Source organism: Podarcis melisellensis (assembly GCF_964234715.1).
Source record: "Podarcis melisellensis genome assembly, chromosome: 7".
Taxonomy (NCBI): Eukaryota; Metazoa; Chordata; class Lepidosauria; order Squamata; family Lacertidae; genus Podarcis; species Podarcis melisellensis.
Genome location: NC_138539.1, coordinates 48,885,553 through 48,906,000, shown reverse-complemented (window position 1 = coordinate 48,906,000; position 20,448 = coordinate 48,885,553). Strand labels below are relative to the sequence as shown.

At 41.4% G+C, this 20,448-nt stretch overlaps 1 protein-coding gene across 5 annotated transcripts in view; it reads left to right on the top strand.

Moving 5' to 3' along the window:
* The first annotated feature begins 1,782 nt into the window (after positions 1 to 1,782).
* Positions 1,783 to 20,448, top strand: part of PIEZO2 (piezo type mechanosensitive ion channel component 2) — a 203,334-nt gene continuing 184,668 nt past the window's right edge. For all 5 annotated transcript variants that reach the window (XM_081917968.1, XM_081917965.1, XM_081917966.1 and 2 more), the window contains exon 1: positions 1,783 to 2,188. In XM_081917968.1, the coding sequence (XP_081774094.1) occupies positions 2,125 to 2,188 (64 nt within the window). In that variant the 5' untranslated portion in view covers positions 1,783 to 2,124. The remainder of the gene's footprint in view (positions 2,189 to 20,448) is intronic.

Below are 20,448 nucleotides of genomic sequence, written 5' to 3'. Positions count from 1 at the left end.
GAACGGCTGCCTTAACATCTCTTGTGCATCTGTACTTCCTTTTTGTGGGTGGTGCAGCAGAAGAGACTGAGCCCAACCCCTTCAACTGTGCCACTCAAAGAAAGAGGGAGGATGTTAGTATTAGAGCTGACATAAATTCTTGTGCACTCAGTCTGGACTGCCCTGCTGGGCCCAGTCCTCCCTATTTCGCCTCAGAACAGGGTGAGTGAGCAGTTCAGTGGTAGCGCACATGCTTTCCATGTACAGTGGTACCTCAGGTTAAGTACTTAATTCATTCCGGAGGTCAGTTTTTAACCTGAAACTGTTCTTAACCTGAAGCACCACTTTAGCTAATGGTGCCTCCTGCTGCCGCCACGCCGCCGGAGCACAATTTCTGTTCTCATTCTGAAGCAAAGTTTTTAACCCGAGGTACTATTTCTGGGTTAGCGGAGTCTGTAACCTGAAGCGTATGTAACCTGAGATACCACTGTAAAATGTTGCAGGTTCAACCCCCAGTGTCTCTGGAGTGAGTGATCAGAAGTAGATGTGGCCGCTCTTAAAACTTGCCCTGTGCTCTCTCTAAACGCCCTGTTTTGTGTCCAATGAACCACAAGATGCCTGGGGTTGTTGATGTGTTGTTGTTCACTCTTTAATGTAAAGTTTTGATGGTACTTTTACCAATAAAACACACACTTTTATAAACAAAACAGCAACTGTCACTTGCTTAACCCTTCCTACCATACTAGAACGGGGGCTATCCATCCAACAGGGTAAGCGCGGGGCTCCTGCGGTCTCCCTGGGTGCAAGCAGAAGAGGGAGATGTGGACCTAATCGCCACCCCCACAAGAGAAAGTGCAGGCAGAAACAGCCTTCACCTCTGTGCATTTGGTTGCCCTCCAGGCGGCGCAATGGGGAAGCCTGGGCTCTCTGCGCCCAATCCACATTGCTGAACCAGCCGGGCACATAATGAGCCGGCCGTGCCCCGCAGGAGGGGCTGCCGCCTGGCCACTTGCGCACCTGCCCTCTCCAGCTGCGAGGACGGAAGCGCGGGCCAGAGGCAACGCGGCAGGGCGCCAGCTACACGCCACGAGGAGAGAAAGCGCGCGCAATTCGCAGCCTCAGCCCACTCGCGGGCTCCTGTCTCTTCGCGGAGGAATGCGCGGGCGACGACGAGGCGACAAAACGCCCGCTCTCCTGACCGGGAGCAAGCCGCTCTCTCCGGACAACACCTGGCTCGTGATTAGTCTCGTCAGGGAATCTCCTGCGAGCCTTCTGGGCGAAGGCGGAGCTGCTGGAGAAGGCGGGCTTGCCGCCTCCTCAGCCGCCTGAAACTCCGGCCTCCCTCGCCGTCTTTTCCGCGATTGGTTCGGGGCCGCTCCATCCCGCCCCGTCTGGCCCGCCCCGCCGAGGAGGCTGGGTCACGCCAAGTTTCATTGAGGTGGAGATATGTAGGCAAAGCCCCGGGCTGTGGCGGCTGGACGGGAGCTTCGCGGCTGGGAAGACGCGCTTTTCTCGCCTGAGACCGAGCGAGCGCGCAAGGGAGAGCTGGCCTCTGGGCGGCTTCCGACGCTCCCGCGATGCCTCCTGCCTAGACGCTCGGGACAGTTTGGTGGCGCCTCGCTCGGAGCGCCCGAAGTTCGGCTGGTCCCCGACGGGGCGGCTCTTGTTATGTCTGGGAATCTCGCGCGTGAACTGTGAGGGATCCGGGACAGGCGCAGCCATGCGCGACAGAGACGGCTCCGTTTGAGCTAATCTAAGGCAGCGCTCAAGGCGATAACCCCCCTCCCCACGCCCGCCCCACGCCCGCCCCGATGAGGGCTGGAGCAAAATGGTTCTCAAGTGAACAAACTAAAGACTTTCCTCTGCAAGAGAAACGGTGCGCCTTGAGTTGGAAGCCTTAAGAAGCGGATCTTGCTAGCCGCGCTGCGGAGTTGTTGGGCTTTTTGTTGCTTTTTGGACGGGCTGCTCCGGAGATGTCGAAGGGCTCTTGAGAAGAAGCCTGCAGGACGCGCAGAGAGAATGCTCGCTCGCTGCAGCCCCGGACAAGGGTGGACCTCAAAGACAGGAGCTGGCGCCTGGTGACATTGCAAGTGATCCTGGTCTCCTTTGTTTCGCCAAGACTCGAAGTGGTCCCATCTCCCAGCGATGGCAACAGAAGTGGTGTGTGGATTGATCTTCAGACTACTACTTCCCATCTGTCTAGTCACTGGTATGCGGAGTTTTTCTTGCTGGGACAGAGGGGGTGATAGTGGGATGCGGGCAATGTAAGACCGTTATTCTGGAAGTAGGTAGTCTTAAAGTCTCTTTCTTGAATGTAATAAACATCTTGGATATTTGTTCTCTAAAACTGAGGCACCTTTTGTTCTACAGGAATGAATACTGTATCTCTTACCCCATACATATTATTTAAGAATACCCTTATTTTAATGCTGTGGCCTTTGCCTCTTCTCTTCAAACTTTTCATTTTTACTCCACCTGATCTGAAAGAACCCTTTCACCCCACGTATGTCAAATTAAATAGAAATTTATGCACTTTCAAAACTGATTTGTAGTGTAACCCTTCCCATGTCTACTCAGAAGTAAGTCCCCTTGAGTTAAGTTGGATTTACTCCTAGGTTAGTGTGTAAAGAATTGTAGCATTGGTATTTAAATAGTTTGCAGGGCAGCACTGGGTGAAAAGATCTGTTCAGCTTAATACAATCCTACACACGTCTACTCAGGAGTAAGTCCCATTCAGTATAATGGGACATTCCCAGGTGTATAAGGCTGCAGCCTAAACCTGTACAGAATTAATCTGATTTGCTGGCATGCTCTCCTACAGCCTAAAGCACAGTTGCATATTAAGAAGTGAAAAAATACATTTTTGCATTTACTGGGAAGTATGCATGCACCATTGGTTCCCAAAGATCATAGTTCTGTTTTAAGGCCACACCTTAAAAAATGGCCTTTACACGAAAAGCATATTTTACATATGTTTGGGGTTTTCTTACCTGAAAACAAAATCTAGTTTAAAAAACAAAACAAAAAACAAGTTGGTTATGTTTCAAGCAGAGGAAAAGTTGGTTCTAGTTCCCTTGTATGACCCAGGGGAAATTATTTCTAGAGTGCCACCAGCAATTAATATTAATCTACGTCCACCTTATTGACAAAACAGGAATCGGAATGAATAAATGTTCATCTTTTAGGTTGAAGTCCTTAGCACGCTTACTGTGGAGTAAGACCCATTGTACTCGGTGAGTTGAGTTTAGGATCACACTTCATATATTACAGGACAGATATACTGCATGCAAGAGAATGAATCAAATAACAGCTGGTGAATGAACTTTGACTAAAATTGAAATGCCACCAGGATTATTGTGGCCTGTTAGTACAATGCAGAAAAAGCATTAAGAATGGTGTCCAGGATTTAAGATCATGACGAGTCTAAACATTCAGATGGAGATTAACACATGGAGCACTGATATGTTACAGATTAAGCTTAATTTGGTAGCTCATTTTTGGTTCCTTATTTACCATTTATGTGTCAAGGCATTCATGGACGTGGTAATGCCTGTGACTTAAAGTCTGTGGGAGCACATTCCATTCATCTGGCACTCTGTAATTATAAATCCAGTTTAGATACTTCGTTCTGTTTCGAAGTATTGGTGTCTCAAACACATTGCCCACATAATTAGGTGGTGCCACTGATTTTCCTGTTGGTTAGGAAATCTGCATAGTGATGCATCTATGCTGACTAACTTCTTCTAACTTTCTGGATAACCTCCTCTAAGAGTTGAGGAAGGGAACGTCCTTTGAGGCATGTAGAAGCTGTCCCCTCATACCCAGTCATCAGATGCTTCTTCACCTTTCTAAAAGATTTTGTTTTGACACATAGGAAGAGAGCATGAAAAATTCTGTGCCCTCACTGAATTTCACAGTAGTTGAGTGAATAGGCAAATATTCTTCAGTGGATGATACTAACACCAGCTAAATGCCGCATCTTTAATAGAAGGAAAAAACAAACATTTTATCCCTCATCCCAGTGCCCCAAAATCTTGTGGTTTCCATGAGCAGGATCACAAACTTGAGGTCAAGCTGCCCGCAAAACCGTAGCATCCCATAACCCTGTAGCTTGGTCAAGGCATGATTAGAATCATGAAAGTTTTGGGGTGGTGTTTGTTGTTGTTGTTTTTTGCTGCTTTTAAACATTTGCTTTTGTATCTCTGTGGCGCAGAGGGGTGGGGGCCAGAGTGTATGTGCTGTGCTGATAAGCTTTCAATCCTCTCCTTTAGAAAATAGTGCTCCCAGTGTCTTCAGGACAAGTGTAGATGAATAGATACTATTAATGCAGGAATTTGTTTTTCTAGTTAAATAAACAACTGTATTCATTAACAGGCTAAAAACTACTGTGATATGCCTGCTGTTATTATCATCTGGACTCACTTGCAACTTAATACCAGTGTCCTGAACTGCCAATCATCATCTTTTTTTTACAGATTGTGTGAATTGCCATCTGGAGAGGTTAGCATCTGAATATTGCGTAGTTTAGAACCCTGTACAAGGTGATTATAATATTAAGGAGGGTGGTTCTGACTCTAGTTTGGCAGCATAGTTTTATGGCGCAAGCATGGAGAGTCATTTTATTTGAGCCAAACACTTCTCAGGAGTGACTTGGCGAAATGCACCCTTGAGGTGGAGCTCCCGCCACAAGAGCCATGTTTCCTGTGCCTGAAATAGGAAGTACAACCTTGCCTTCCTCTGACCAGGGATTGCAAATCCTGATGATCTGGATCTCATTAAAACGCCTTCCTAATTATTTCTGTTCACTTGTGGAAACCATCCCAAATATTACAGGCTTTCAGCAGCTGAAGCAGCTGGATGAGGTTGTCAAGGCTGTTGCCCAGGTTTCAGAGCTTTTATTCTCCCCAAGTACTTTCCAAATCAAGTCTCCAGGATTCCCCATAACTCATACATAAACCTTGGAGGCTGCCCAAAGCTGCTTGCTATTAGGCTTGGACTTAATTGTAATTGTTGTTTTATTCATTTGTTATCTGGGAAATGCCATTGCCTGAAGTACTCCTGAAGAAATCATTCATCTTCAAAAGGCACTTTGTCTTGCATGTGCTTCCTTTATAGTAGAATGATTTGTAACATCTACACAGACACATTCCTCCATTTGATCCCTTTTGCCTTTTCCATTTCTGTATGAGACGCACCAATTGTTTTCACGTCTGTTCTGATTTCTGAGCCAGGCAATCTTTTACATCTCAGCTCTGTCAACTCTAAAATGCATAATATTTCAATTTCCCCCATCTACCTTTCAGGTGTGAAATGTGAACTTTATGTAAACACACATGACCACTTTTGAAGTTAGGGTAGCTGATGTGGTTCCATAGTCTTCTGACAGTTATCTCCCAGTGAAAGGGACCGCATTCACACAATACGTTTAAAGCATTATTTCCTAGCTCTGTATTCTTTCCTAGCTCTGTTTCCTTCCAGTTATCTCAGTCTTGCAGTAGCCCATTTATCTGGACATAAGCAACAACTGCTTCCAGGTAAGTAGCTTGCCAGGTCCATCATTTGAGCTATGTTGTGATACATTTGTGCATTTTCTTGAGGACTAATTTACTTGTGATTATCTGATCACAATAGTAGTTAACATTAACATAACCTGCCTTTGTTAGTTGCTCTGGAGGGCATAGAAGTTGGAGATGTTTATGTCTCATTGGAACGAATGCAAGAAAGCAAGTTCAGATCAGCTTCTCTAGAGATGTATAGTGGCAAAGCTGTTCTGCATAAACTGGCTCCTTGTGAAGCTATAAATAAGTTCTCTTAAGGACCCTTCTGATCCTAATTGCCCTTTCTTTGTGTGTGTAATTCCTTTTCACGTGATATTGCACATTTGGATTTTATCCGAATGCGATGGGGATGGGCCCCATTTCTATATAGAAATTGGTAATGAGAGGCAGCTGGCTACTCTGCGGAATAATGTATGTATCCAAGAGATTTAAACTGCAATTTTTGTTTATGCAGTGGGCCTGTAAACAATTCTCAGCTTGTGAAGGCAAACTCCAAGTTGATGGCAGTCCAATGTACAACCCAGTTAAAGCCAAACTCTTTGGATTGGCGCCAGTTTAGTCCCACTGTTATAATGGAAACTGATAGGCTTTAAGACTTGCTGTACAAGAATAAAAGCAGGTAACATGTGGCATATGATTTGGAATTGGCCTGTTAAAGTGTGCGCACTGCCTGGTCCCATGTTTTGGGTACTGCCATCCTCCCCCACCCCTAGAAAATGAAGCTCTTTGATTTACCGAGAGCCTGAAAGGAAGCTGCAGGAGGCATGGACAAACATAAAAGTAGAGACTGATTTATGAACAAAAGCCTCGGCCCTGGGTCCTAGATGCTGAAGATATGCTGTGGAGCAGATCAATGATTTATTAGTTCAAGTTTTTGTTAATGGTTTATTTAATTAACAGTTGCCTTATAAAATAGCTTGCTTTTTTTTCTTCCAGGACAGAGGGTTTGAATTTTCTTTGGTTGTTTAGGAGGGAGTATAGCTTAGTACTTGATTTGATGAACATTTGGTCTTTCCTTAAATATATTTAATATTAGAGTTGCTGTCAAATTTTGTGGCAATTTTGGAGGTTCCTGCTAAGTCAAAACACTTGAGAAATTTAGAAGCAAAAGGAGTGTTGCTGAAAAGAGAAACAAAATTCATGGGATTACTGTACACCTGATCTTACTATAGTGCTGAAGATAGCCCTCAGCTGAGCCACTGTGTTTTAAATATTGTGGGTAAAGGCCCTTTTTGGGTGTGTCTTCCCTATGTGGACATACAGGAATGTTGGAGGTGGGAGGAGGGCATTGAGTGGGTGGTATGCACAGGTGTGCTCTCTTTCCAGTTCCTCTTTGGGGCTGGGTTGACCTGATGACATTGTCTGCACCTGCTCAAGCTGTTTTGTTGGTATCATCATCTGACTCTCATTAGCACTGGATTGCCTCTACACATTTGGATCTCATTAACAAATTTGATATGCAGTGGTAGTTATTAAGTCATGGGAACTAAGTTTTACCTAAAGTTTGGAGTGACTATTAAAGTTTCTCAGAGGAGTATCCAAGCAATTTTGAGGGAAGTAAAACAGTTTGATAAGACCAGCAACACTTCTCATCATGGAGGTGAAGATTTCTTTTTAATCCCTTTTTTGTACATTCAGTTCATCCTTTTGGGAAAGTCTTAATTAGTCTTCTTTCTGACATCCTAATCTTTTTGTTCTAATATGTAACCCACCTATCTGCATTCCACAGCAGTGATGTCTTGCTGTAAGAGCTGTTTCATATGATGGGTCTGAATGTGCATCTAGGACAGGCTTCCACAACCTCGGCCCTCCAGATGTTTTTGGCCTACAACTCCCATGATCCCTAGCTAGCAGGACCAGTGGTCAGGGATGATGGGAATTGTAGTCTCAAAACAACTGGAGGGCCGAGTTTGAGGAAGCCTGATCTAGGATATTAGCTAATTTGGTTAGGTGTCATTTTCTTTGAATGTGGACTAGACAGTGAGACTGTTCATTATTGACTAGCAATTAGCATTGAATCCTGCACTTAGTATGGGATTTAAATCAGTGTTTTAATATGCTTTACTTGACTATTGACCTGTCATGTCTATTCTTATCCAGGATAGATTAATTTGAAGCTGCCCCCCAATGAGCGAACAATCTAAATTAAATTTTCTTGGTTTAATGCATATACTTCCCAAACAAGGAATGCATACTAATTAGTTGCTATATAACAGCTAAAACTAATGGTAAACAGAACTTTTCTGCTGTTTTCAAGAGGCCGTTTGTCCCCTCTGTAAAGGGCCATTCTTCAATAAGTTTCAGGGAAGGTGAAATTTCTGTGAATTTTGAGCTTGAGTTACACTTTCCTTTAAGATGAGGTGGGCATGGCTTTGTTCTTCTTCCTGACACATCCGGTTTTTTTACACTTAAAAAACCCCATTAATATTGCTTTTGGTTGTTGCTGTTGAGACTCTCACGTTTTCCCACCACATTTCTTTTCCCTGTTTATCCATGCGGATCTGACACAGGCAGGAAAGGGAGAGGTAGCAGGAAAACTACTGTGAGACTTTCCCAAAAATCTCACAGTCTCGGACTGGCAGCCAAGATGGCTTTGCTGAAAGCATAAAACCCAGGGTTGGGTAGAAACCAAACCTCAGCCATCTCGAAGGTTCTGGGTAACTTATACCCTCACATCTCCAGGTTGGGCTTGGAGTGACCCCTCTGTGAAACTCTGGAAAGCTGCTGCCTGTCAGACTTGTAAAACATACCACCTAGTGAGATATTAAAAAGAGCAGGGATGACAGTCATCCCAGGTGAGCCCTGGAGCATACTATGCTTGAGGAAGCTCATTGAGCTGCTGGAGTGTGTATTCTGAAGATAGATTGCCAAGCTGTTGAACGGAGTACTGTTCAGAGAGCATTTTCTCCCTGGATGTAATGGCATATGGGGATGTGGAGTGGGTTTGTGCTGTCCATATGACCATGGAGACGACTCAGTGACAGAACTGGGAGATCCTGCATTTAATTGAATGTGGGAACTTCCCAGGCTTTGTGAGGCAATAAAACATATTTTGTGTAATAGTTAAGAAGGCACAATGTAGAATATGTTTTGGGTGTGAGCCAAGGAATGGAAGAAGTTGTTAATTTGATCTGTGCTTTGGGAGGAAATGATGGGGGCTAATAAGGGTTGTGGGATGATCTGCAAGGGGAGGATACATGTTCTTTAAGAACCATGAGAAGGTAATTCTATATGGAGAATAGGCTGAGAAACATTAACTCAACTATCATTACGTAGGGCGAGTTATATTAGGAATGGGAAAAATGGCAGGTGAGAGCAGAGAGAGGAAGGTTAAATGCCCCCAGATGTTCAGAGAAGTAGCTTTTTCATTAATACTCTTAAAACTCACTCTTGGGCTTTTCTTCTAATAGCTGTAAAAGGCATTACTGTATTTTGTTCCAAGCCATTTTTAAGAGGAAATAGACATGAAACTCATTTGCTATTTAAAAATGTTTACCTAACTGAACTCCCCTTTTGATAAGAGGCTGAAGGCATGCATTATTCTTGATATCATTATTATGATTATTTATTTACCACCCTTCACCCTAAGGTCCCAGGCCAGGTGATAACAATTAAAACACAACATTGCCACATTATTGACAAAATGTGAGATAGCAAGTCCGAACTAGAAGTAAGTTTTGTGTTTTAGATGTCCGTAATAGTATAAATGCCACTGAAATGAGATGAAGCTATTTGTTCTCATTTGTGTTCATGGAAATGAAGCTCTGGTCACTACCTGAGTTTTCCTGCTCTGTTTACCTGCCCATTCTCTTGAATTGGAATAACTGTTCCAAATACTGTAGTGAAGCAGGAAATCTGTTATCAGACTTATTAGAAGAGATTACTGTATGTATCACTTCTTTGATGGATAGATAACAGATTGGGCACATAATGCTGCATCTGTTGGAGTGACTTCAGAGCTTATTGCTCACACTTGGGTATTATTCATTTAATAAAAATATTTAATTGCCACAATTATTAGAGTGGTCATGAAGGAAAGAAGGTGGCCACTTAAGTTATAAGCTCTTCTCCAACACCCAGAAAAACAGCTTGGAGCAAAAGCCCTTAATGTCTAAATAAACAACCCCAAAACCTTGAAGAAAGGAGACGGGAACACAAAAGGATTCAGAAAAGTTGGAAATAAAAGACTTCACTCAGTTCTTCCTGCCTGGTAATAGAAGGCTCACTTCAACATGGACACTAATTCAGGCCACAGCCTAGATGGCACCGTTCTCAAAAAAGGTCCTTTCTTGTTGGAGAAAGAAAATGGTAACAATATCTTAAGAAAAGTATTTGTAGCACAAGAATCCATAAAGGAGCTTGGTAAAAAAAAACTTTGGAAATAACTAATGCTTCCAATGAAACATGAGGCTTGACTCTTTAACATAAACAACTACAGCAACAAAAGAAGTATGCCGTATCTATGACAAAAAGAGCAAAAATTACAAAAAAGAAAATTTAGATATACACAACAAGTTTGAAGATGCAGAAAATCAAAATAGGAGAAATAATTTACGTTTTCTTTTCTTTTTTTGGAGGGAGTGGAATAGAATGTTCCTGTGCAATTTATTGCCTCATGGCTTAAATCACTGTTTCCAGACCTGATAATCTCTGCTGATGATTTTGAATGGGCATACAGAGTACTTGGACCCGAACTGAGGGAGGGATCTTTTCCCCTCAGCCCCAATAATATAATTGTCTGCTTTGCCTATTGGGGGAAGGAGGAAATGTGGAACAAACTGAGGATCCTAATATCCATAACATATAAAAACAGCCCTGTTATGGTGATCTGGGTTTTGAAACAAACACGCCCCCCCCCACCCAATCTATGTGCTTGTACAATTAAACTGCAAGTAGCAGGAATTAAATATTGTTGGGGCTTCCCCTTCCATCTTATCTTCATGAGAGGATTAACACAGCTCATAGCAACAAATGACATGAGAAGACTTGGTCTATTTATTTGTATCATTTATTATTCCTCTGATCGTTGATTATATATATATAAAAATTAAAACGATTGTCATAATCTTTAGAAGATTCATGTTCCCTTGAAGCATAGGAGCCAGCTCCTAGGGCCAAGGGGGCTTTGCCCTCCCCAATAAAATATTTGAGGGGGCTGGTACCCCCAAAGTTGATGAGCATTGCCATCCAAATGGTGTTTATGTGTGCAGAATCATGTGATCAATTATGTGGGGTGTATTGAAGCAGCAATATTGTTACCAATTTTTAACTGAAGTGGCTTGCATTTGTACACCTGAGTGCAGATGTTTGGTGTCATATATCAATAATTTGCATGTGTGAAACCAGCCTCATAGATCAGTCATCAGTTGCTGTCTCTTACCATACTGTCCAATTACCTAACAATGGCAAGCAAATTGGTAGGTGATAAAGCTATTGTGTTTGTATTCAGGCTTAATGCCAGAAATGCTATCATGTTAAGTGGAAGCAATCTCTCCACATGTTTTGGTTAAAACTAAATGAGCAGAGATGCAGTCGGACAATTGATACTTCTGTTGCTGCTTTTTCTTCCACTTTTCTTTTGCTTGGTATAAATGAGTGGAAAACCTGATGATTACTTAAGTAGCCAGCTTCTATGGAAAAGTGAAAGGTAGGTATGGTAGAATTTAAAACTACCATGTGTCGTTCTTATACCCATTTGATTTACTTTTATTTATTTATTATATGTTTATACCGACCTTTATCCGTAGATCTTGGCGGTTCACAACACAAAATACATGATAAAAATGAGAACAAAAAACACAAGCCTCCCTCGCCCCCCCAAACACATTTTAAAAAGGGTATTGGATGTTAATCAGTCAAAGGCCTGGTTGAACATTTTTGCCTGGCACTTAAAGATGAATAATGAAGGTGCCACCTGAACCTCCCTGGGGAGAGCATTTCACAAGCCACTGCAGAAAAAGCCCATTCTCCTGTTGCCTCCCTCTGGACCTCTTGTGGGGGAGGGGACATGAAGAAGGGCCCCACATGATGATCTCAGGGGCTTGTGTGTATATGTTACTACTTTCTGTAGCTCTCTTCAGGCATTATGCTTGGATATGCCAGAGGTAGGGACATTTTTCAGCCCAAAGGCCCTATTTTTGCATAGGCAGCTGCATCCATCTGCCAGCTGCATCTATGTAGTGGACAGGGTCAGAAGCAAAAGTGGGCAAAGTAATCTGGTCTTTGTACAGCAGGCTATATTCCAGCCATACAAAAGTCAGAGGTTTCTAGTCACACACAGACACCCCCCCTTCACCCTCTGTCCAGACAAGAAAGAAGCGTTGCTACAGTTCAAGGGCACAATCCATCTGGGTGAAAGCACTTGGGGAGGGTGCAGAGAAGCCTGGAGTGCTAGCCAGAGAAGCCTGGAGGCCACATTATTTCTCCAGGCCTGAGGTACTCCACTTCTGGTGTAAAGGGAGGGGCTGCTCATATCGGTCTAACCTGGAGTATCTCTGAGGGTGCCTACTCCACCTCAACTTTTGTGTGTTTAACACGAAGGCTTAAAACAATCATAATTTGCTAAAAACATGTATTCGGTCAACAAGCCGGAACACACAATTTAGGGCAATGCTGCAACAGTAGACCAAAACCCCTATGGAACAGTTCCATGTAGTTGCTGAATAATGCAGGGGACAAGATAGAATCCTGCAGATCCCCAGAGACCAGATCTCATGGGGCTGAGCTATAGTTTCACCTTCTACAATTGTAAAACAGTATTTCTAGCCCCATCCTGCTTAGCTGAGGTGGAGGTGTGGGAAGGAAAATGGTTGAGTTCTGAAAAGAAAAGGAGCAGGCTGTGTGGTATGTGAAAGAGGTGCTAGCAAAGGAGTAGGATGGATTACACCTCTTGTGGCTTTTAGCCCTTGAGTGTTTGGTTTTTAGGGCCATGATGTATTGATGATATGCGGAAGCCAATTATGAAGGTCTGTGAGCTTTTGCTGTTTTACACTGCTCTTCTGTCAGCCTTCTGTCTTTGTGCAATGTTGCCAATTGATTTTCTAGATGCATGTAAGTGCATCTGCTGACATGCTCACTTTTGACATCCTCTTTTATGCCTTCCGTATCCTTCTCTTTGACATTTACAACTAGAATTTCTTACACCTCCCACACTGATATGTACTTCAATGTACCTTTTGTCCTGATGAGAGCAGATGAATAATTCATGACTTAAACCCATCCTGCCTGCTTTCTCGGAGACCACATGTGAGATGTAGTCTGGTCTATGGATTAAAGTGCATAAGCAATCCGTCTCTAGAGAGCAATACACTTTTAACCATAGCAGGTGACTTACAATACTGTTTGTAAACTGCTTATGTAGCACATAAGGCACTTTGAAGGCCTCTTCTGTCTATTTTATAAATATAAATAAAAATTTGCTTTCGTTTAATAGATAGAACTATGTGTGTTTGTTTAAAAGTTGAAGCACTTTCAGACAGTTGCATGATTTTGAAGCTGCTGTTAGAGAAACAAGGTAGGCTGCATGCAGACTACCAAATAAGTCTATCACTGACTAAAGCTTTTGAATAATCTGAAGGTAGTTTCTCCCGTCCTCTTCTTCCGAATTTCTTTCAAATATTTTGTTTGAAGTTCCTGAGAAATTGAAATGGCAAGGTTTTGGGGCTTCTTCTTTTTTTGTTGTTGTTAATGGCAGCCCTGTTGCGCTTTGCTATTTGATAAAATCAATAATTAGTAGCTGATATGTGAGGGTGCAATCCACATTGAAGCCCGTTTTTGTCTGCAAGGTATCACTGTACTAATATTTTTCACAAATGTAGTTGCTGCTCATGGGACCACCCTGTAAGGAATACAGTGCTATATTGCCTTTGTTCATAATGCGATTCCCTGCTACATACTGCTGTGAAGGATACTGTGACATTTTTCTTTATCTCACAATGTGGGAAGTAGGTGGCACTTGAAAGGTCACTTTTTAAAAATCACATACATGAATGCATAGAAAGTTAATTCTAATTACCGGTAATAGAGACAGTGAACTCTGCATCGTCCTGCATAGGGAGAGGTTGGATCCACAGGTATGGCTGTATGTATATGGATGGGCAGCTCCTCCCCCTGCCATGCAATTACTTTGCTGAGGGGATGGGGTGTTTGTGGAGATTCATACTACCCTACCTCTGAAGTTAAAAATGAAGGGGGGGAGGAAGGTGGGTAAAAGGCTACTGAACTAGTACTGAAGGATCCATCATTACTACTACTACCACTACTATCACTACTACCAGATTGGGGCATGCAGTGCGAGCCTAGTATAAAAGCAAGGAACAGCAATACTGCAAAAAAGTGTTCATGTGTGTTGGTCCAAATTGTTAGGGTTAGGCAAAGAGGAGGAAATCCTTTTCAGTCCTGACACTTTATAACTCAGTCCAACAAAGGAGATTTATGTGAAGAAATGGTGTTACACAAACCTGCAGGAATTGCAGGTCTGATTTGGATATGCATTCAAATGAGTCAGTGCTGCACAAACTATTGGAGAACAATGCAGTATCCTGGATTGAAATAAAAATCAGGTATAGGGTCTCTGCTGTTGCTTTTTAAAAAAACCAAAAACAACTACAAGTTATTCAAGTTACAATATAATGTATTTTCAATCAACATGTCCTCTCCATCTGGGATGCAGGTGGCGCTGTGGGTTAAACCACAGAGCCTAGGACTTGCTGATCAGAAGGTCGGCGGTTCGAATCCCCGTGACGGGGTGAGCTCCTGTTGCTTGGTCCCTGCTCCTGCCAACCTAGCAGTTCGAAAGCACGTCAAAGTGCAAGTAGATAAATAGGTACCGCTCCAGCGGGAAGGTAAACGGCGTTTCCATGCACTGCTCTGGTTCGCCAGAGGCGGCTTAGTCATGCTGGCTACATAACCCGGAAGCTGTACGCCAGCTCCCTCGACCAATAAAGCGAGATGAACGTTGCAACCCCAGAGTCAGTCACGACTGGACCTAATGGTCAGGGGTCCCTTTACCTTTTATCCTCTCCATGGACACCTCTGTGATGATGGTGGCATTAAAATACCCTGTTCTTCTTTAATAAAAGAGAAAAAGGGAGTCCAGATCGTGTCAAAGGTATCTTTTTTGGAGATGCCTTTGATTAGTCGCCAGTGGTATGTAAGGCATTCTGATAGAGCAACGCTCCAGATGTTATTAACCCAGGCCTCTATTGGTATTTTAGAACTTTCCTTCCATCATTAGGCAATAACTAATCTAGCTGCTGTGAACAGGAAGGAAATTAATTTTTTTAATTTAAGGAAATTAATTTTAATTTAAGGGCAGAATTTGGGGTCCGATCTAATAATAAGGCAAGTGCCAAATTAGGAGGGATAGATTGTTTAGTGATTTTGGAGGTCAGATTAAAAACTTTTTCCCAAAAGGCATGGACCTAACTAAACTACCAGTCCCTTAGTTTGGGAGTTTAGAAGGTGCTGGATTTATATATTTATTTATAAATGCATTTATGCATTAGAATAATTTATATTCTGCCTTTCTACATATCCAACTTGATCGCTATTCTTGATCACTATAACTTTAAAAAAGGTATTATTAATATTTAAACAATTAAGAAAATTGGAAACTAAAGAAAAGAAATCATCTTGAACGTAATTAAAACACCCAAAGTTACCTTAAGAAAAGCAATAAAAATCTCACTTGAACAAAATTACCGGTATGTGGATCAGACAGATCATCACTGGGAAGCAACCATATCACAACATCTTTCTTTGGGTCACAAGACATTCTTCCTATGATCTGCCCATCCCACATGATTCCTTTGGAGAATTGTTACAATGACAGTATGGGTTCCACTCTTTTAAAAGCAACTGTCTCACTGTGCCAGGAAACTACGAATTGAGCTTTGTTTGAGTCAGCAAAGTTGCAGTTAGTCCTCATTGTTGGAGGGAAACAACTTAATTACCTACTACTCACTGTTCCTTGCATGATCCATTTTTTTTATCATATTGCATGTGTCATAAAATGGCCCAGCTGGCAAAGTAAAAAACTGAAATAGCTCAATATTTAGCAGGACAGTAGGAGCTGTTAAAGTTCTTGCCACTGGTTGTGGTCCTCATAGGAAGAGATTCTCTAGCTGGCTTGCCTTTCCCCTTTTTCTGTTCAGCACTCATACAGGATGCTGCCCACTTTCTCCATCTCACTGATTATTTGGCATGACTGTGATGCTAACCGATGTTAATCGCATATCAGTACAACAATTACATTGGGTTGAATTAAACATTGTGCTAAGTGGAGTAAGTGCAAGCACAAAATCTTCTTGAGCAATGAGACTTACCTTCCTTCCTTCCTTCCTTCCTTCCTTCCTTCCTTCCTTCCTTCCTTCCTTCCCTCCCTCCCTCCCTCCCTCATTCAGTTTATAAATCCTGCAGACCAGAAGTGCTGCTGATACTTTAGTTGTGGACAACAATCCACATGACGGAGGTTATTATGCACCATTTTGTGTTTGTTAAGATTGTGCTGATTTGAGCATATACACTTTGACCAAAGCTATGCGGAGTATTTGGAGGTGATTCTCTGACTGTATATAGTTTTATCTTTGTTTAAAATAAAAAATTAAATTAAAAAACCCTTAACGCACAGCATAACAATACACCATAAATATAAAATAATAAAATAATCATATTCCCCCACATTTAACAAGCCATGGGTTATTTAACGGTCAAAAGCCTGGATAAAGAGGAATGTTTTCACCTGGTGCCTAAAGATATGTAATGATGCTTCCAGTCGAGCCTCTCTCTCTCTTTCTACTACTTGATCAGAAGACACAGTGCCCAGTTTCACAATGGCATAAAATGACAGTCTCAGCAAACTTTTTGGGGTGGGAAGCATAGCACGATAGCGCAGGAGAGCCTTTCAGGGAGGCTTCAGCTGACTGTGACAGGCAGCACAAAATAAACAGGTTTTAAAGGTTTAATTTATGTGATCTTTGTGTGGGTTGACTGACCAAGTCATGTCCTTTGTTTAAGTAGTAAGTAAATGCTTATGGGTGGGAGTTAACATAATGTAACTGTTTTGTAACCTTGCTTGTGTCACCGCATTTATCACATTAACTGTCACTGCAACTGCATTTTGGATGGATGGCTGATCTGTTTGCTTAGCATCTAGGAAGAAACAAATGCATGTAGTAAATCTGTCCTGGATATATAATGATTGGATTGGGGCTTATCAAAAAGTTGAATGCATATTTGTTTTTGTTTTTTTTTTTAAAAAAACAAGATATAATTGGATGATAACACTATCATGGCTTATTAAGATGGTTACAAAAATAAAATAAAAAGCCTCTATTGGTCATTGAAATTATTAGTGTATAAAGCACCTCTGAGAGATAAAGGCAGGGGAAAGGGCCCCTTTCAGCAATTGTTTTCACTTACTGCAGGGTTTGCTAGGGAAAATACATGAGTGCTATGACATTGTAGAAACTGGCTGGTTTATTCTGACAGGAGCTTTCCGAGACCAATCTCTAAATAAAGTTACCAGTTTGGAAGTTCAGGGGCAGTTCATTCAACTTTCATGAAATTAGATTTCCCACTCTTGGGCAAGTAGAAACCAATGACTAAGTTTTCTTCTGGATAGGCTTAACCTAGACATGAACATCTTAATATTAGGCAGGCACCTTCATTTAACTGTTTTTGATGTCAGTAAAAGCTTTTTTCTTTAGGCAAGCCTACCCAGACATGTAATTTTGCCGTGTATATTTGTTCTTAAAACTGTTGATTTTATCTCTATTTTGATCCATTTTATTATGTCTGCTTTTTAAAAAGTCTGCTTTTTTAAAAAAAAAGATGAATATTTTATACTATTTTATGTAAACCACTTGGAGATTTATTTTGATTAAGTGGTATGTAAATCTTGCTAAATAAAATAAACAGAACAAAAGCAAAACATTGATGACAAAGAAATCTCATCAACACAACTTAATCTCTCTCTACCATCTTGGCAGTCTTACGCTACCATTATGGATAGTCTGAGCTTAAATAAATAAATAAAACTGATGATTTTCTGAATAGTTGGCATAGACATCTACTATTGACATTGATACAAAATAAATAATGTGTGTGGAAGTCAAGGTCTTTATGAAACACCCCCATGAGTTAGCTGGCCACTAAATTTTTTTAAAAAAGAAAAAAAGGGGGAAAGCTCAATTTCAGCAAACATTTAATTAGATGGTAGGATTCACAAAACAGATGACTGAGATGGCAGGCTGCTGAAACAATTTGCCTTAATTAAAGACCAAAAAAAGATAGAGATGGCTTTGAAATGTGACTGCCATGTATAGTTTCTCCCCACCCTCCTAGTTCTGCAGAGTACTTTCTTGCAAAAATCATGATGAGCATAACTGAAAGGTTTCCTCTGCATTTGCAGGAACTAATGGTCAGGTACCAAAGACATGGAAACAGCATAGTTCAGAAGTGGAGGAGAAGTTTATAAATTACAGGGTTTTCCAGCAAAGTGCAATATGTGGTGGCCTCCTACATGTTCATTTTCCCAGAGAAAGCATCAGTGTATGTATAGATGCATGCACCATTTATGTTCACACTGTGCATATTTTGTGCTTGGAAATAGCTTCCAAAAGTAAAATAAATAACCCAACTGATTTGGCTATTAGTCTCTTAAAATAGTCTCCCAGAGATACAGCAGCATGTACATGTCCTGTCAGATTCCTCTGGAAGAATTGCTGATTAGGAATGCAGGAAGATTGTGAAAAAAGATTGTACAAAAGTTATTGGAAAGTCACAAGTTATCGAGAGAGGGGCCTAGGGTGGGAAATTCCTTTTGTTTTGTTCATATCTGCATTACCTTTAGACTTACTTTAAATAAGTAAAACCAATTTCCGGCACTTATTCAAGCGTTGAAGTTTTTTGGTTTTTAAAAAAGTAAAGCTGCTATGTCCTACAAAGAACACTGCAACTCAAAGGCCATTTGCAATGCTGTGTTTGAAGAAAACAGTGAAAAATAATGCAGGGGACATACGGTCCCCCCGAGAACTTCTAAGAGAGCAGTCCTATACTGTACAGCAGTAGAGCTTCTGCTTTACATGCAGAAGGTCCCAGGTTCAATTTCCAACATCACCAGGAAAGAACAGGGAAGACCCCTGTCTGAAACACTCAAGAGCCACTGCCAGTCTCTGAGCTGCACACTTCCAAGGAAGGCTTGCATTGATTTGTTTCATTAGCAGTATAATGTTATTGGGTTTGTGTGAAATACTGATTTTTAAGACCAGACTGAAGAGAACGTTTGTAACGTAGGTACTGTTGTAACTGCAGCTTCCACACATATTTCAGGAGAGCATTCAGGGAAGCCACACTTGGTTATGATTGTATAGGCAGAGTTCCACAGGATGCCTCTTAGTGTAGGTATGTGTTTAGAGTATCAGGGGAGTACAAAAGTAAACTCCAGTTTGGGCTGTAGTTAAATACGTATATCTGCTTAGTTTGTTGTATTGCACTTCAGGGGGGAAAATTGCTTTCATTGCTGCCTGATCCCATGCATGTTTTATCAAGAAGTAGATTCTACTAAGTTCAGAGGGATTTACTCTGATGTAAATGTGTATAGACTCGCATCCTTAGTCTTGCTAGTGATTAGTTAGAGCTTTTGTTAAGTCTCCTGCCATGTAACATTATTTGGTCAGTTTGCTAGCTTTCAGAGACATTTTGGTAATAGAATATATATAGAGAGACATTGCCTTTGCCCATTCACATATGAATGGTATAATGCTGGTGAGATTTGAAACAACTTCTCTTTTATTCAAAACCACAGAGTACTTTTTTTGGGGGGGTGGTGGTAACACAATTACATTCATGCCATTATAAAGGTAAAGGTAAAGGGACCCCTGACCATTAGGTCCAGTCGTGACCAACTCTGGGGTTGCGGCGCTCATCTCACTTTACTGCTTCTGGCGAACCAGAGCAGCGAACAGAAATGCCGTTTACCTTCCCGCTGGAGCGGTACCTATTTATCTACTTGCACTTTGATGTGCTTTCGAACTGCTAGGTTGGCAGGAGTATAATTCATGCCATTATTCAATATTAAAAAGTTGCAGCAATTTTGTTACCTTGGGCTCGTTAATTTTCAAACCATCTCATTTCCCAAATGTCACAGTTTGTTGACTTGCTGGTCATGAGTGTTGACCCAAACCTGGTATTCTGGTGTTGTAGTGAGCAGTATGTTGGAGTCCAGTTCTTGGCAATATCTGACAAGTACCCTATGCAGTCTGTGATCCCAAGAAGCTTCCCCTTCCTGATGTCTTCAAGCTACAGTTGCTTCTTGTCTGCCCCAGGAGAATCATTTTTGGCGGCCTAAGAAGCCTGTGATAGCCTCAGAGGGACTTGGATGTCTGTGGAAGTTTTCCCCAAAGTCCTTTTGGATTTTGCCCTTAGTTGGCAAAGGCTGAAGACATTTTTTTTCACTTCTTAATAGGGTGTTAACAGCTATTTGTGTTGTGAGCTGAACAGAGACCTGTTTATGCATTAATAAGCTTTCCATATTTTTCAGGAAGTTTGCTTGTTTTTGACAACATTTTATTTAACCAATCTAGTTTTTCTGTAGTAATGACATTTTTATGTTAATGCAGAAGTTATTTTCCTATAACTAACTTAGGAGTGGAAAATTATCTTCTTTATGTAACTTTATATTCCTTTAGCAAACATTTTGTTTCATATTGTATATGAATATAAAAAAACAGATCTATAACACAGAAATTTGATATCTCTATAATTTTATTTTAGAGTGTTTGAATATGGAAACCAAGTGATCTTTTTATTGTTTAATAAATCTAGATAGATAAAAACTGTATGATTCATATCCAAGCTTTGTATCAAAACTTAGTCTTACTCAGAAATTAGTGGACATTGCTAATTTAGG